The sequence below is a fragment of the Oryctolagus cuniculus genome, chromosome 21, assembly GCF_051225735.1.
Source record: "Oryctolagus cuniculus isolate XC-2025 breed Fujian yellow rabbit chromosome 21, ASM5122573v1, whole genome shotgun sequence".
NCBI lineage: Eukaryota > Metazoa > Chordata > Mammalia > Lagomorpha > Leporidae > Oryctolagus > Oryctolagus cuniculus.
In genome coordinates this window covers 9,074,525-9,090,788 of record NC_142887.1, presented here as the reverse complement: position 1 = coordinate 9,090,788, position 16,264 = coordinate 9,074,525, and the positions used below count along the sequence as shown (strand labels likewise).

General features: G+C 59.7%; 1 protein-coding gene across 4 annotated transcripts in view; it reads left to right on the top strand.

Annotated features, from left to right (window-relative positions):
• The window catches only part of AACS (acetoacetyl-CoA synthetase), a 43,665-nt gene that overhangs the window by 18,541 nt on the left and 8,860 nt on the right, over nucleotides 1-16,264 (top strand). For 2 of the 4 annotated variants that reach the window (XM_051838785.3, XM_070065724.2), the window contains exons 9-14: nucleotides 5,191-5,271; nucleotides 8,374-8,498; nucleotides 11,268-11,332; nucleotides 11,429-11,551; nucleotides 13,039-13,152; nucleotides 14,141-14,266. In XM_051838785.3, coding sequence (XP_051694745.2) covers nucleotides 5,191-5,271; nucleotides 8,374-8,498; nucleotides 11,268-11,332; nucleotides 11,429-11,551; nucleotides 13,039-13,152; nucleotides 14,141-14,266 — 634 coding nt within the window. Of the gene's footprint in view, nucleotides 1-2,097; nucleotides 2,259-5,190; nucleotides 5,272-8,373; nucleotides 8,499-11,267; nucleotides 11,333-11,428; nucleotides 11,552-13,038; nucleotides 13,153-14,140; nucleotides 14,267-16,264 lie in introns of those variants that run through there. The other 2 variants (XM_089323231.1, XM_070065725.2) reach the window with 2 other exon arrangements.

Here is a 16,264-nt window from a genome sequence, read left to right as displayed (position 1 = left end):
AGTGGTGTTTGAAAGAGCGGATCCGAATAGGAAGCCTCGGCCATAAAGGTGCATGGGCGGGAGGGGATTTCTGGGAACTGTTGTCGGGTGAAGGGTGTGTCCCGTCCCTCTGCCCACGGGGGTCTCTGTAGTGAGGAAGCAGCAGAGCAAGGCACACGCGTTTATTAGCCTGCAAGGGGCTCCGTGGGAGTGTGGTGACCACAGCATCCCCCATTTCTGCAAGGGCCTGGGCAGTGTGGAGGGCCTGGGAAGCATGGGTTGCAGGACACATAGTGGCCTGGGACAGAGCGTGTGGCCGCACAGTGATCGTCTGGGGCTGAAATAGAGCACAGCGGAGGGCGACAAAAGCCCATCTAGGCGTGTGGCAGATTCTGTTCTTCCTGTGGTAGGAGTTTGCCCAGTGGGGACTTGGGGCGGGGACCAGACCCTTGTCCCCTGTGGGTCTCCAAGGAGGTTTGGAGGAAGCCTCTCCTGGCGTCTGCAGAACACAAGACCCGCAGAAAAGCCACAGTGGTAGCCGCAGCCGTGGCCTCCTTTAGCTAGAGCCATCCACTAATGCTTCCTCCTTTTTCTTTCCTTTCCTTCAAGACACTCGTGTTTCTTCAAGACACCCAGGAGAGGAGGTTGGGGCTGTGCTGGTCTTTCTCCCCTTGCTGTTTCGCACACAGCTCCCCAGGCTTAGTGCAGTCCCCAGCCATGGAGGGAGCACTGACGCACCTGTCTCCAGGTGTGGCCCATTTTCCGGGGATGCCCCTGGGGAGCTGCTGCACCGCCCCCCGCCCCCAGTCTTTTGATTGGAGCAGTTCCTGGGCCTTGTCTTGGCCTTCATGGCATTGGCGTTTTACAAGAAGTATTTATTTATTTATTTCTGTATTTTTATATGAAAGGTAGAGAGTAGACTAAAAGATATACAGAGAGAGATCTTCATCTGCTGGTTCACTCCCCAAGTGCCCACGCAGCCGGGGCTGGGCCAGGCTGAAGCCAGGAGCCAGGAGCTCCATCTGGGTCCTCCACATGGGTGCAGGGCCCCAAGCGCTTGAGCCGTCGCCTGGTGTCTCCAGGGTGCGCATGAGCAGGAAGCTGGGTCAGAAGCAGAGGCAGCGTGTAAACCCAGGCACTCTGCTGTGGGATGTGGGCATCCTAAGCCGAGTTTTTTTTTAAAGATTTATTTGGGGCCGGTGCTGTGGCACAGCAGGTTAAAGCCCCAGCCCAGACCTGGATGTTGTGGCCATTCGGGGAGTGAACCAGCAGATGGAAAATCAGTCAATCTCTCTCTCTCTCTCTCTCTCTCTCTGCCTCTCCTCTGTGCAACTCTGGCTTTCAAATAAATAAATAAATCTTTAAAAAAAAAAAGAAGCACTAGCATCTCATATAGGCACCAGTTTAAAAAAATTTATTTATTTGAGAGTTACAGAGAGGAAGAGACACACACACACTGTCATGCACACACATACACAGACACACGTACAGACACAGACATACAGACACACACACACAGACACACTCACATGTGCATACACAGACACATGCACACACGCGCACACACACCCAGCACTGTCCTGGCCGCAGTGCTGAGGGCCACCCAGCATTTGTGTGTTTTGAGTCCTGTCTCCCAGTTTCACAGAATGGCTCCCTTTGGGTTTGTCTGCCCTTGTCCAGGTTATGCATTTGGACAGCTACTGGGTTACGTGGCTTTTATTTTGTTTTACTTTTTCGGGATTTATTTGTTCATCTGAAGGACAGGGAGATGGGGGAGACAGAGTCTTCTGTCTGCTGGTGCACTCCCCGCATGGCTCCAGTGGCTGGGGCTGGGCCAGGCTGACGCTGGTGGTCTGGAGCTCCATCTGGGTCTCCCACGGGGGTGGCAGGGTCCAAGCCCTGGGACCATCATTGCCTGGGTTATGTGGCTTTCAGGCCTGCTTGAACCTTTGAATGGCAGGGAGGTGACAGCACGTCCTCCTCGGTGATGGGACGGGGCACCTATCTGAGTAAAGCTGGGCACAGAGTAAAGTGTGGCACTTCACGCCTCCTATCGCTCTACCGCCTCGGATCCCAGTCTGTCCCTGGACTGGGTGCCAAAGCTTCTTTCTGTCTCAGGTTCAATCCTCCCCCAGATCTGCACTTCTCACCTGGTTCCTGCCTGGCTCTCTCCTTATCTAACGGCCCAGCCCCTGCCTCAGGTGCTTAGCTTGTAAGGGGAGGAGAATCCACAGGATCCCTGACAAAAGAGCTTCCCCGGCGCCAGAGAAGGAGCACAGGTGGGGACCCTTGTGCAGAGAGAGAGAGAGAGAGAGAGAAGGTGAGGACCCTGTGTGCAGAGAGAGAGAGAGAGAGAGAGTAGGTGAGGAGAGAGAGAGAGAGAGAGAGAGAGAGAGAGAGAAGGTGAGGACCCTGTGTGCAGAGAGAGAGAGAGAGAGAGAGAGTAGGTGAGGACCCTGTGTGCAGAGAGAGAGAGAGGAGTGAGTAGGTGAGGACGCTGTGTGCAGAGAGAGAGAGAGAGTAGGTGAGGACCCTGTGTGCAGAGAGAGAGAGAGGAGTGAGTAGGTGAGGACCCTGTGTGCAGAGAGAGAGAGAGAGAAAGTGAGCAGGTGAGGACCCTGTGTGCAGAGAGAGAGAGAGAGAAAGTGAGCAGGTGAGGACCCTGTGTGCAGAGAGAGAGAGAGGAGTGAGTAGGTGAGGACGCTGTGTGCAGAGAGAGAGAGAGAGAGAGAGAAGGTGAGGACCCTGTGTGCAGAGAGAGAGAGAGGAGTGAGTAGGTGAGGACCCTGTGTGCAGAGAGAGAGAGAGAAAGTGAGCAGGTGAGGACCCTGTGTGCAGAGAGAGAGAGAGAGAGGAGTGAGCAGGTGAGGACCCTGTGTGCAGAGAGAGAGAGAGAAAGTGAGTAGGTGAGGACCCTGTGTGCAGAGAGAGAGAGAGAGGAGTGAGTAGGTGAGGACCCTGTGTGCAGAGAGAGAGAGAGAAAGTGAGCAGGTGAGGATCCTGTGTGCAGAGAGAGAGAGAGAGAAAGTGAGCAGGTGAGGACCCTGTGTGCAGAGAGAGAGAGAGAGGAGTGAGCAGGTGAGGACCCTGTGTGCAGAGAGAGAGAGAGAGAGAAAGTGAGTAGGTGAGGACCCTGTGTGCAGAGAGAGAGAGAGGAGTGAGCAGGTGAGGACGCTGTGTGCAGAGAGAGAGAGAGAGAGAGGAGTGAGCAGGTGAGGACCCTGTGTGCAGAGAGAGAGGAGTGAGCAGGTGAGGACGCTGTGTGCAGGGAGGGGAGTGCAGGTTAGGGCCCTGTGTACAGAGAGGGCAAAGCTGCTGGTTGCATCACCAAGGCTCAGAGGGAAGCAAAGCCGCGTTTGCTCTTGGTGTCTGCGTGAGCGAGGGTTCTGAAGGCTCGTGGGTTTGTGTGAGCTGTGCTTGTCACTGGCCACCTGTGTGAAGATTCAGCCTGGGATGAGAGCTTGCTTCTCCGCCGGCCTTAGGCCTTGTGGCTGAGACCCAGGTTTGCATCGGATTTGGAGCACCTGGGTTGGATTCCCTCCTCTGGCTCCTGCCTCTAGCTCCCTGCTAATGCAGACCCGGGGCAGTGGAGAGGGCCCAGGTACCTGGGTCCCTGCCGCCCACATGGGAGGCCTGGATTACTTTGGCATTCAGCTTCAGCCTGGTCCAGTCTTGGCCGTGGTGGGCCATGGTGGGCCTTGGCGGATGTGAGCTCTCTCGCTGCTTCCCAAATAATAAACAAATACATAAAACTAATTTTACCTGGAAAAGGAAATGAGACAGATGTTTGCCACGGGCCAGGGGTGCGAATATAATTAGAGTTTCTGTCCTTTAAGTGGATTTACCATGGAATGATCCAGTGGCCATCAACCCACCCTGCGTGAGGACAGTGTGTGTCCTAGGACTTTGTGTGGAAGCTGGCATGGCCCGGTGTGGTGGCTGTCCATCAACCTGCATGGGGGGCGCCCAGGCTCTGCCCTCAGGGCCTTAAGGCAGCCTCAGGCCCCAGGAGGAAAGGCCTGGGCCACCCAGCGGAGGGCAGGGTCTGGGGCGGCCCATGGGCTGCGTGGTGCTGGGGTGCCATGTGGCATTCTGACGGCCTCTGGGTCAAGAGGTCTGGCTCTTAGCTGGGGCATCTGGCGGATGGGACCTGGGCTCTTAAGAGCATCCTCTCGTCCTGGCTTTCAAGAAAGCTTCTGTGGGCAATGGGATCGTAAAGACTGCGTTAATGCATGGACCTTGGCAGCGTGATAGTTTCCAGCCCACCAAGTGCACCTTTGCCCTGAGCCAGCCGCTCACACTGTGGACCACAGGGAAGGGCACTGCTGTGGCTGCGCATTGCGGGCCCAGTGTCCCCAGGGTCTTGAGCAAGATAGGAAAGCTGAGGCCTAGAGTGTGATCTGACTGGTACCCGGGGCCGCTGGCTCTGGGTGGACCGAGCCTGGTGATGGGGAGCTTCCCTTGCTCCCGTGAGCCCCTGCAGAACCAGCAGGCTCTGGGCGGTGCAAGACTGTGACCGCGAAGCCCCAGGGGCGAGCTCCTCGTGCCAGGGAGAGCTTGCAGTGGGAAAGGCAGGGTCCGGAGCAGCGGGCGAGGAGACCCAGCGTCCGTCCCCACGTGCAGGCGCAGGCGCAGGCGCAGGCGCAGCTGGGGCGTATGCTCAGGTGCCTCCAGGGCCTGTGTGTGGGGCAGGGAGCGAGGAAGGCTTCCCGTAGTGTGTGCTTTGGAGCTGGGCACCCGGCTATACGATGCCTGTCAGGTAATGGAAAGTGCTGTGGGAGGTGGGACGGGCCTGAGGAGGCGTTTTGGTTGCATGAAAAATCTCGTCCCCTGGACTGAGGTTCCCTGAATTCTGATCCAAGATCTGCAGAAGGGCCCTGAGCTCTAGTCCTCCACCCCGCACCTTTCCCTGCCCACAGCAGGGGGAGCCCGTGGCCTGGGGCGAGGCTGGCACCTCCGTCCTCTCAGTAAGGGTTTCTGCTCTCCTGCCTGAGCTGGTGGGTCCCTGTGGTGCTCGAGGGGGCGCGGGCCTCGAGAGCTGTTGGGAGGCAGAGTCATGGGCGATGCTGGGGTCAGGTGGCAGAGGGCATGGGAGATGGCCATCACACCCTGGGTCCCCTGCCGTCTGCCTCCTGGGAAAGATTTGTGGGTGCTTCATCCCGGGCGATGTGGCATGTGCTGGGCTCACGGGGCGCTCACTGTGTCCTGCAGGGCACCCTCATCCAGCACCTGAAGGAACACATGCTTCACGGCGACATGACGAGTGGCGATGTCCTCCTCTACTACACCACGGTGAGTGCCCCAGCCCTTGCCCCGGCCTGGTGGGACAACAGGTGGCGGAGGCCTTGCCAGGCTGCAGCGTGGAGTGTGCCTGTGGGCTGCTTCAGTGTGGGGCGCTGGTGGCTTCCTGTCCTTGGAACACCGGAAGGCCAGCGCATAGGTCAGGTTAGAGGAAGTGTGTTTTACCCACGGAGGAGAACTCAAAATTGGCTTTTTCCCAAAACCACAAACGTCAGGCCATTCCAGCACTGCCTTTCCCAGATGGTGCTTCTGTGCCGAGTTTCTATGGCAACCATGCCCTGGGTGATTGACGCCTGATGCCTGGGGTCCTGGCTGTGCCCTGTGGCAGCCCTGGAGCCCATGCAGACCCAGGTCTGCTCCTGACGTGGGGCCATGGGGAGGCCGCGCCACTCTCTGTACCCGGCTGTGAGCTGGGCAGCATGAGCCAAGCGACTTGGGTCTTCCAGGTGCAGGGACGTGCCCTGTGCCCCCGCCCCCTTCCCTGTGGGTGGAGCATTGGTGCGGGCACTGCCGGAAGCTGGGCCCTTGGTGTGCTGCATCCCTTCTCAGAAGCCATCCGAGCAGGAAGCTCAGCTTGGTCACGTGTGCACAGTGTCATCACTGGGCTGCCGAGGGTCCTGCATGCAGCCCGGGACGCGCCCTGGGACTCGGCTGGGCTTTGTGCCAGAGGCAGCTCGCAGGGGTGTTGCATGAAGGTGCTTCTCTTCTTCTGGAAGCACCCTGCCACGGCTCCGTGGAGCCCGCCTGCCTCTGACCCACACTGGGTTTGTGTGGTCTGTGGGCGCCTGAGGTCCTGCATGGGGCCACATGTGTCACACTTAGAGTCTGCGTTCTGCGAGCTCCTGACCGGGCTCTTCCCCGGGGTGCACGGGACCTGCACAGGGCATGTCCTCCCTGCTGCCCCTCCCCCTCCCGGAGCCCTCCCTCGAGGGAGCAGCCTGGGTGAGGCTGTCGCCAGCGCCCTGGCCCCAGGCTGGGTCTTGGGTGACTGTGCTGCCCGGGGCTCCTGTTGCCATCTTGGAGGTGGATGCTGAAGCCTGTTCCGCAGACCGTGCAGCCTGGCCGCGGTGAGACTGCCAGTGTCCTTGGCTGGTCCTCAGGGATAGGGGCTTGGTGATTTTTACATTTCCATTGATTGGTTTATTTGAGGGGTTCGGGAAGAGAGAACAGTGGGTGTAAACTGATTGGTGGAGAGAGACCCGGGGTGAGAGTTGTGGTGCAGTGGTAAGCTGCTGCTTGCGATGCCAGCATCCCATGTTGGAGCGCTGGTTCCAGTCCCGGCTGCTCCGCTTCCGGTCCAGCTTCCTGCTGGTGCATTGGAAAGGGAGGAGATGATGGCCCGAGTCCTTGGGGCCCTGCCACCCTTGTAGGAGACCTGGATAGAGTTCTGGGCTCCTGGCTGTGGCCTGGCCCAGCCCTGGCCATTGCAGCATCTGGGAGTGAGCCAGGGGATGGAAGATGTCTCTCTCTCTCCCTTTGTCACTCTGCCTTTCAAAGGGATGAATGAGTGAACCAGCTTTTTAAGAAGATCTCCCTGCGCTGGTTCACTCCCTGAAAGCCCACCGTGGCTGAGGTTAGTATGGGCTGGGCCGTCCCTGCTGCCTCCCCAGGTCTGCAGGAAGCTGGAGTCAGGAATGGGGCTGGCAGCTGAACCCAGATGCTCCAATACTAGATGTTGGCATCAACCATGGGCGAGACACCCAGCCTGGACACTGGGTTTGTGTGGTCTGTGGGCACCTGAGGTCCTGCACGGGGCCACATGTGTCACACTTAGAGTCTGCGTTCTGCGAGCTCCTGACCGGGCTCTTCCCCGGGGTGCACGGGACCTGCACAGGGCATGTCCTCCCTGCTGCCCCTCCCCCTCCCGGAGCCCTCCCTCGAGGGAGTGGCTGAGCCCCAGGACGTCCAGGCCCTGTGCCGCAGCCTTTCCTGCCGTGCTGGGTTCCATGGGGGGTGCTGCCGTTGCCCCCCAGGGCAGATTCCGGCTGACACCGCCTCCTGCCCGTCTCATCGGCTTTGCTTCTTCCCAGAACCACCCACAGACTCTCCCTGGGGAGAGGGGATGGTTGTCAGTGGGTGGTACCACCTTTTTAGTTTTAAAAACATTTTTAAATTAAGAAATTTAAAATTAAAATGAAAGTTTAAGTCTACTTGCATATGGTGAAACTTTAAGCAGCATTAATAGCACATGTGGGGAAAGGCTGGTGACTTCCTGGGTGCGTGTTCACGGCTCTGCCCTGAGCTGTGGACCGGCAGGTGGCGCTGCTCTGCCCTGTTTGTTGTCTGGCCAGCGATGGGCCTTGGGGACCGATCCCTATCAGCCCAGACCTGCTGAGTGCCTGCTGCGGGCCCGTGCTGTCCTCAGAGGTGTATGTGGGTTAGTTCCCACAGAGCATGTGTTCCTGGCATGTGCACACCACCTATGTGTGGTGATGGCGAGTGTGTACCATGCGTGTGTGGTGTCGGTGCCGTGTGTGTCTTGTATGTGTGGTGTTGGTGAGTGTGTACCATGAGTGTGTGGTGTTGATGTGTGTATCTTGTATGTGTGATGTTGGTGGCATCTGTGTCTTGTGTGTGTGGTGTCAGCGAGTGTGTACCACACATGTGTGGTGTTGCCGAGTGTGTACCATGCATGTGTGGTGTTGGTGGCACGTGTGTCCCATGTGTGTAGTGTGGTGTCAGCATGTGTGTACCACACGTGTATGGTGTTGGCAAGTATGTACCAGGTGTGTGTGGTGTCGGTGGTGTGTGTGTCCTGTGTGTGTGGTGTGGTGTCGGTGTGTGTGTACTGCACACGTGTAGTGTCATCATGTGTATACCACGTGTGTGTGGTGTTGATGGCGTGCACGTGTCACATGACCTCATGTTTGCAGTGTCTGTGTTGTTTTCAGGCTCTTGTCACCAGCAGGCCCACAGCAGAGGTTCCTGGACATGGCCTCACGCGTGCGTGTCCGCCCCTGCTGAGGCGCTGCGGGTCAGGCATGTGTCTGAGCTCGGGTCACCGCCGCCCTCGGCTTGGTTTCGGTGGTTTTCCCGGGAAGCCGGCCGCCGGCGGAGCTGTGGGCTCTGTTCCAGCTGCGCTCCCTGTTGCAGGTTGGCTGGATGATGTGGAACTGGATGGTGTCGGCTCTCGCCACAGGGGCCTCTGTGGTGCTGTACGACGGCTCCCCGCTGGTCCCGACGCCCAGCGTGCTCTGGGACCTGGTGGACAGCATAGGGTAGGTACCCGCTGTGCTGCCCCTCGGCGCCACGGAGCTGGCTCACTAGGCCGAGCCGCCAGGGGCTGTCCGTTCTCCAAGTCCCTGCGGGGGCTGGGTGGTGGTGGGCAGAACCTGAGACACGGGTCCGACCGAGAGGTCGTCTGAGACATGGGATCCACCCAAGAGGTCGTCTGAGACATGGGATCCATGAGAGGTCGTCTGAGACACGGGGTCCATGAGAGGTCGTCTGAGACACGGGGTCCATGAGAGGTCGTCTGAGACACGGGGTCCATGAGAGGTTGTCTGAGACACGGGGTCCGCCCGAGAGGTCGTCTGAGACACGGGGAGAGGTCGTCTGAGACACGGGGTCCATGAGAGGTCGTCTGAGACACGGGGTCCATGAGAGGTTGTCTGAGACACGGGGTCCGCCCGAGAGGTCGTCTGAGACACGGGGAGAGGTCGTCTGAGACACGGGGTCCATGAGAGGTCGTCTGAGACACGGGGTCCATGAGAGGTTGTCTGAGACACGGGGAGAGGTCGTCTGAGACACGGGGTCCATGAGAGGTCGTCTGAGACACGGGGTCCATGAGAGGTTGTCTGAGACACGGGGTCCGCCCGAGAGGTCGTCTGAGACACGGGGAGAGGTCGTCTGAGACACGGGGTCCATGAGAGGTCGTCTGAGACACAGGGTCCATGAGAGGTCGTCTGAGACACGGGGTCCATGAGAGGTTGTCTGAGACACGGGGTCCGCCCGAGAGGTCGTCTGAGACACGGGGAGAGGTCGTCTGAGACACGGGGTCCATGAGAGGTCGTCTGAGACACGGGGTCCATGAGAGGTTGTCTGAGACACGGGGTCCGCCCGAGAGGTCGTCTGAGACACGGGGAGAGGTCGTCTGAGACACGGGGTCCATGAGAGGTTGTCTGAGACACGGGGTCCGCCCGAGAGGTCGTCTGAGACACGGGGAGAGGTCGTCTGAGACACGGGGTCCATGAGAGGTCGTCTGAGACACAGGGTCCATGAGAGGTCTGAGACACGGAGTCCGCCTGAGAGGTCGTCTGAGACACGGGGAGAGGTCGTCTGAGACACGGGGTCTGCCCGAGAGGTCGTCTGAGACACGGGGTCTGCCCGAGAGGCTGGGGTGGGCGCTGCTGTGGGGCAGAGCAAGCTCCGGGGGGTTGGAGCGGCATCAGGAGACGGCACAGGATTTTGGTTCCTTCCTTCTAGAAATTTATTTAGAAAATGTTATTTACTCGTTTATTCTAAGTGTTTGTTTATTAGAGTTATCTATTAGAGCTCGCTCGCTCGTTCCCATCCCCTGGTTCACTGCTCGGATGCCCAGGATGGCTGGGACCGGGACCCAGGGGCTTGCTCCGGGTGTCCCTGTGGGTGGGAGGAGCCCAGTCACTTGAGCCATCCCCTGCTGCCCTCGGGGGTGCATCAGCACGAGGCTGGAGCCTGGAGCTGGCACCAGAGGGACCAGGCCCTCTGATACTGGACACAGACGTCCTCTTGGGCGACTTCTCTGCTGGTCCAGATTTCTCCTCTGTGTATTTATCTCTGTAAAAACCGTACAGTTAAGACGCACCGTGTAGCATCTGCCAGGGCTGAGCGTGTCCCTCCCTTGCGTGGCGGCACAGGCTGCACCTGTATCTCGAGTGTCCTGCACTCCCAGGCTGCTCCCTGAGGCCCCAGTGGATGCCTGGCCCAGGGTAGTGTGTACGCACTGCCGACGGTGCTGTCATAGGCCGGACGCAGTAAGAGAGGGACACAGCTAGTAAGAGCAGAACTCAGTAAAATAGGCTGGTTACGCCGACAACGGGCTGTGAGCTCGACGAGCATGGTGAACGTGGCAGATGACGTTTCTGGACTGCGGTTGACTGCGATTGACAAACCTTGGGGAGCGAAACCCCGGGTCAGGAGCCACTGTGTGGGGACCCAGCACCAGCCAGTGCAGAGTCCCACTGCCTGTACACTCGCTCCTGTGACCAGGAAGCCCACGCCGAGGAGAGAGGGGGCCCCTGGAGCCGGGTTGGGGGGTTCTGTGTGCTCAGGAGTGGAGTTGAGTCTGGTGGAGGCTGACCACGCAGGTGCATTCACAGAGGGCAGATGGGGGCCCGTGGTGCTGGGGGAGCCCTGCTGTCCCCAGCCAACCCTCTTAACCTCCTGTTAACTTGGGAGGGAACCGTGAGGAGCTGGTACCTCCCTGGCGCCTGGAAACTGAGAATAGGGAAGGAGGGGCAGCCTCGACCCCCACCGTTGTCACCTTCAGGAGCACCTATGTCGCTGTGCTTTGCTGACGGGTTAATGTCGACACTCAGCACCATGGATCCTGGGGTGCTGCGCCGGCCGCGGCCGGTGGAGACTTCTCCCTCGGGCGGGGGGCCTGTGAAGCCGAGTAGCAGCCCTCTCCGCTTCGTTGGAAATGCGTGAGGTCAGAATTCCAGGGGTGTTGATTTCATGGCCCTGTGGTCCCCTGAGACAGAATACTCTGCAGATGGGAAGGGGACGCTCCCAGTGCGCACGGTGGTTTGAAATAAGTACAGCGGAGGGTGGAGGGCGCCCGGGCGCCCGCTCTGCGGTGGCGTCAGGGTGGGAACGTGCCGTGCCCTGTGAGTAGACGCAGGTGCAGGGACGTAAGCTCAGGTAAGGAGGAAGTCGGGTTCGCCCCAGGGCAACGCCAAGCCTTGAGGGTGCAAGCTGCCATGTGAGTCGCCAGTTGCAGACGGCTTTGTGTGCACCCGCCGGAGCCCTGAGTCCCTCGTTCTCCTTCCTGCCTGTGCCTTTAGCATCACCATCCTGGGAACAGGTGCCAAGTGGCTGTCGGTACTCGAAGAGAAAGACATGAAGCCAGGTGAGTGCTCTTGGAGTTCCTGCCCCCGAGGTACTGGCAGGGGGTGGGCGCCCGTGTGCCAGCCGTGGTTTCTATCTCTGTGTTTCTCCGCCCCAGTGGAGACCCACAGCCTGCAGACTCTGCGCACCATCCTGTCCACCGGCTCCCCGCTGAAGGCGCAGAGCTACGACTACGTCTACAGGTGCATCAAGAGCAGCGTCCTCCTGGGCTCCATCTCAGGTGCGGCTCCCGCGGGGCTGCGGGGGTGTGGGGTGGCAGACGGGGTTCGGAGCAAGTTTGAAGGTGTGAGGAGAGGCCACCCCTGCCTCCTGACCCCTCTGGGGCCCCCTGTAAGTGAGCAGACCCTCTGGCCAAGCGAGTCCCTGCACTTGGTTTCACGCCCAGGCAGTGACGTCCTGCCTGGTTGCTGCGGCCCCTGCTCCGGGGGCAGCACACGCGTCTCAGCAATTGGAACCCCAGCTTCCGAAAACAGCTCCTGCTGGCAGATTCCACTTGGATTATTTCACAAAAGAGAAAATGAAATCTAGCAATGCAAGGCAGCTTCCCATATCTGCCTCACTGTTAAGTGCCAGAGCGAGGCTTCAGGCCCCGGCCAGCCAGTTCGCCGGCCAGGGCAGCTGAGTTGGGAAGGCCAAGTGTCAGCCTGAACCCCCTTGGTGGGGATGTGCGCCCCGGAGACCCGAGGTTTCACTGCTCACTGGGAGGGACCGCGCAGGGGCTTCAGTGTTAGCACACAGCAGGCTCCACGGATGCACCCTCGGCACGCTGTGAGGACGGATGCGTGGGGACCGCCGCTGCCACGCTGTTGACGTTGGTGCCAGGGTGAATGGCGTTCAGGGACACCCTTCCTTTGTGTGCCATCACAAGTCACGAGGAGAGCACTGGTTTGGAGGGAGACGTAATTACTGACATGAAAAGGTGGTTGTGATGTGTGAGTGAAGAGAAGCAGTTGCAGGATCAGAGGGTCCTTTTTGTTCATTGGAAAGGGCGTGGATGTGTGTGTGTGCGTGCGTGCGTGTTGTGTGTGCACGACAAGTCATGGTTTCTCAGAACCATGTTCTTTCTTTTCTTATTTATTTGAAAAACATAATAGCAGAGAGGCAGAGGCAGAGAGGGAGAGAGAGACAAAGGTCTTCTATCCACTGGTTCACTCTTCAGATGGCCTTAATGGCTGGAGCTGAGCTGATCTGAAGCCAGGAGCCAGGAGCTTCTTCCAGGTCTCCCACGTGGGCACAGGAGCCCAACGACTTGGGCCATCCTCTACTGCTTTCCCAGGCTGTAGCAGAGAGCTGGATCGGAAGAGGAGCAGCTGGGACTAGAACTGGTGCCCATATGGGATGCCGACACTGCAGGAGGTGGCTTCTCCTGCTGTGCCACAGCACTGGCCCTGGAACTGTTTTCTTAACATGAAGTCGTGTTGTGGGAAATAATTGGCGTTCGTGGGAACCAGTTCAGGGCACACAAGGGAAAGAGGGCTTGATGCGGTCCTCTGGAGAAGACGCGGTCAGAAAGCCGATCTGCTTCCGAGTCTGTGCCCACGTCTCCCCGAGCAGCAGCTCCAGCTGGGCGCAGACCGCGGGTCTGTCTGGGAGGGGTCAGCACTGCCCTTCTGGGTTCTTCTTTGCTCTTTGCTGATGAGCGAGCGGTTTATCTCGGTCTCTGAATGAATTCTCTGAATGTGAATTTCCCTCTGCTGTTGCTTGCAGGTGGCACCGACATCATCTCCTGCTTCATGGGCCAGAATTCCTCCATCCCGGTGCACAGAGGGGAGATTCAGGCCCGGAACCTGGCCATGGCCGTGGAGGCGTGGGATGAAGAAGGTGACACTGACTGCTTTTCTCTCTGTGCCGGGGCTGGGGGTAACCTGGAAGCACTTGGACGTGTCACCTTGCGCGGTGATGGTTTCCCCAAGCAGCCCTGCCCCGGCAGGGTGGCCCCTGTCCCTTGCCGGCTGAGCCCTTGGCTTTAGGCCTCGAGCCTGTCTGTGTCCCCTGGTATGTGGCGTGTGCACCACGTGGGTTCAGACTCAGTTATTGAGTTGGGCCTGCCCTGTTTCTGTGAGGCAGGGGACAAGCTGGTAGCAGTGGTGACGGCACCAGCTTAGAGCCGGGGGTCTCGAGCAGGTCACCAAGGATGCTGCCGGCGACCTTTCTGGAAGGTGCCTCTTATTTTGGGCAGAGGGCTTTGCTGGTTTGCTGTGCAGAGAGCGATGTGCTCCTAGGTGTTCTCGGCTCCTGTGTCTGCTTCCTTCCTGTCGTCTGGGGCCTGTGCGGGAGGGAAACCCCTCCCCTGAGAGGGACTCCCCAAGGACCGCTTACCCTGCTCTCAGAAAATATCTGCAGCCTTGGGGAAGGTGCAGGCCGAGGGCCCTCTGGCTCGCCACGCCCGGGCACGCCATTGCCAGGGTGCCCTCCCGCCTGCTCTCATGCCCTCTGCAGCCTGTGCTGTGCTGGGCTGTGACGTTGGCTGCTGGAGGGTCCCAGGGCAGCCGCTCCAGAGAGAAGGCCCCGTGGGCGGGCCCCACATCCGGGAGAAACACTCCACATGTGAACAAGGGGGTCGGTGCAAGAAAGCCGTCCGCGTGAGGCTTAGAAACAGCAGAGCAGCTGCGGTACCGCTCAGGGCTCGGGTGGCTGCGCTGTGCGCTCCATCACACCTGGCGGTCATGAAACACTGCATCCTGGGAGCCCCGGAGCGCGGGCTGCGGGAAGCCGTGCGGGCAGGAGTGCTGGGCTCGGGGCAGGGTCAGTGATGGTGGAGGAGAAGAGCGTGCGGCGTGCTGGTTCAGCGTCTCCTCTCCCCTCCCAGGACGGGCAGTCTGGGGACAGAGCGGAGAGCTGGTGTGTACGAAGCCGCTTCCCTGCCAGCCCACGCACTTCTGGAACGACGAGAACGGGAGCAAGTACAGGAAGGCGTATTTCTCCAAGTTCCCAGGTGGGTCGCTGGTGAGCCCGCAGTGCTGCCCGGACCCTGCCCGGCAGGGCCTCTAGAGGAGGGGAGGCCCACCTGCCAGAGGCCTCTGTCAGTGTCCCCTCCCGCTCGGCTCAGAGCCTCCATCCGGGGTTGGTGTGGTCCCAGCCGCAGGGGCCCAGAGCCGCTGGGAGCCGCTGGGAGCCGCTGGGAGCCTCAGCTTGCCTGGGTGAAGGCGGTGCGTGGGTGCGTGGGACCGGATCATGTCTGCCTGGCTCGGGTCTCTTCCTCTCCGGCTGCCATGCCTCCACCCAGTCCTGGAGACGTTGGGGGAAGGGCGCTTCTGTGCCAGGCGGGTATGCAGCCGCCGTGTCCCTGTCCCACAGGCTGTCCCCACGCATTTTGTCATTTGACGGATGCCTTGCCCCAAAGCAGGGCCGTCCGTCTTGAAGGCCTGGTTCCTGCCTCCCGCTCGTCTTGTTTCAGCAGCGCTTGGCGGTGTTGCTGTGAGACTCAGCCTTGAGCAGACTTCTGCCCAGAGTCGCTTGTGCCAAGCACTTGCTTGCTTTCTTCACATCTCTAGGAAGGTATTGGGGTTTTTTATTCAAGGAGTTACATCTTTAAAAAAATTTATTGATTGCATTTTATCTGAAAGGCATAGAGATGGACAGGTGGAGAGTGATCTTCCATCTGTTGGTTCACACCCCAGATGCCAACAACAGCCAGGGCTGAAACCAGGATCTGGTTCTCCCGTGGAGGTAGCAGGGGCCCAGGTACGTGAGCAGCACTGCCGCCTCCCAGGCGGTCACCAGCAGGGAGCTGGGCCAGAAGCAGAGCTGGGACTCGAGCCGGCAGCTCTCACAGGGGGTCTGGGTATTCCGAGTGGCGACTTAACTGCCATATTTCTGTTCTTGCCTTGGCTGCCAGGAAACTCAGGGCTGAACTCGTTGCTTGGTTGCAGTGATTTGATCAGGGTTTCTGACTCTAAATAATCCTATCACGAAGTCAGCTTTATCAGTAGCTTCCTCAGATACGTTTTGGGAGTCGGTGGAAGATGTGGATAAATAAATTTAGATGACTGCAGAAGACAGTTCCAAACAGGCAGGTGTGGCCTTCGTCTCTGCGAAGGGTCGGCCATGGCTGTAGCCGGGACGTCTGGTGAGCAGACGCCCGAGCCGTTCTCGCAGCTCAGTGCTGGAGAGGCCAGCGTCTGGTGAGCAGACGCCCGAGCCGTTCTCGCAGCTGAGTGCTGGAGAGGCCAGCGTCTGGTGAGCAGACGCCCGAGCCGTTCTCGCGGCTCAGTGCTGGAGAGGCCAGCGTCTCAGGCCCTGGGCGCGAGGAGGCGCCGCCGTCAGTGCTCTCACTCAGCGCATTCCCTCCCTGGGCTGCGGTGGCGGTGGCCACAGATGACGCCCGAGTCACTGCGGAGCCCGTGCAGGTGTGCTTGCTTCTGGCCACGTGGACCCTGCCCCTCCTGTGGGCCAGCTGGCCGTGGCGGGCCAAGGCCCCTCAGCTGCTCCCATGTGTGGCAGGTGTGGGGAAGGGCCCTTTCCTCTTAACTGTTGAAGAGGCGGGGTTCTGCCCGCCACTGGGGTTCTCCCTCTCGGTGCTGAGACCCAGCCACACACTGGGGCCGGCTGACCACGTGGGCTCGGCTCAGGGAAGGCCAAGTCTTGTTCTTCCCTCTTCCCTGCCCATCATGTGCCCTGGTTTTACCTGCTGGTCGGCCCTCTCTCCACGAGGCTGAGGCTTTAGTGCAGCTGGGACTGGGCAGTAGCCCCCTGCCCCATCACACAGCTGTGTGTTCTGTGCTGAGACCTGACCCCAGCCCCTCAGACCCAGCCCCTTCCGCTGCCCCCAGATGCTCACTTCCGTCGGCCTTGCTTGTCTCCCCCTCTCCAGATGCACCCCTGGCCTCCAGGGTCTGGTGGGGCTGATCCTGCCGAGCTGGGAGTGGTCATTCTCCCCACCAGCATGGAGCAGAGCTGGGTGAGCAGCAGCCCCCACTAGGGGGTGTTGGAG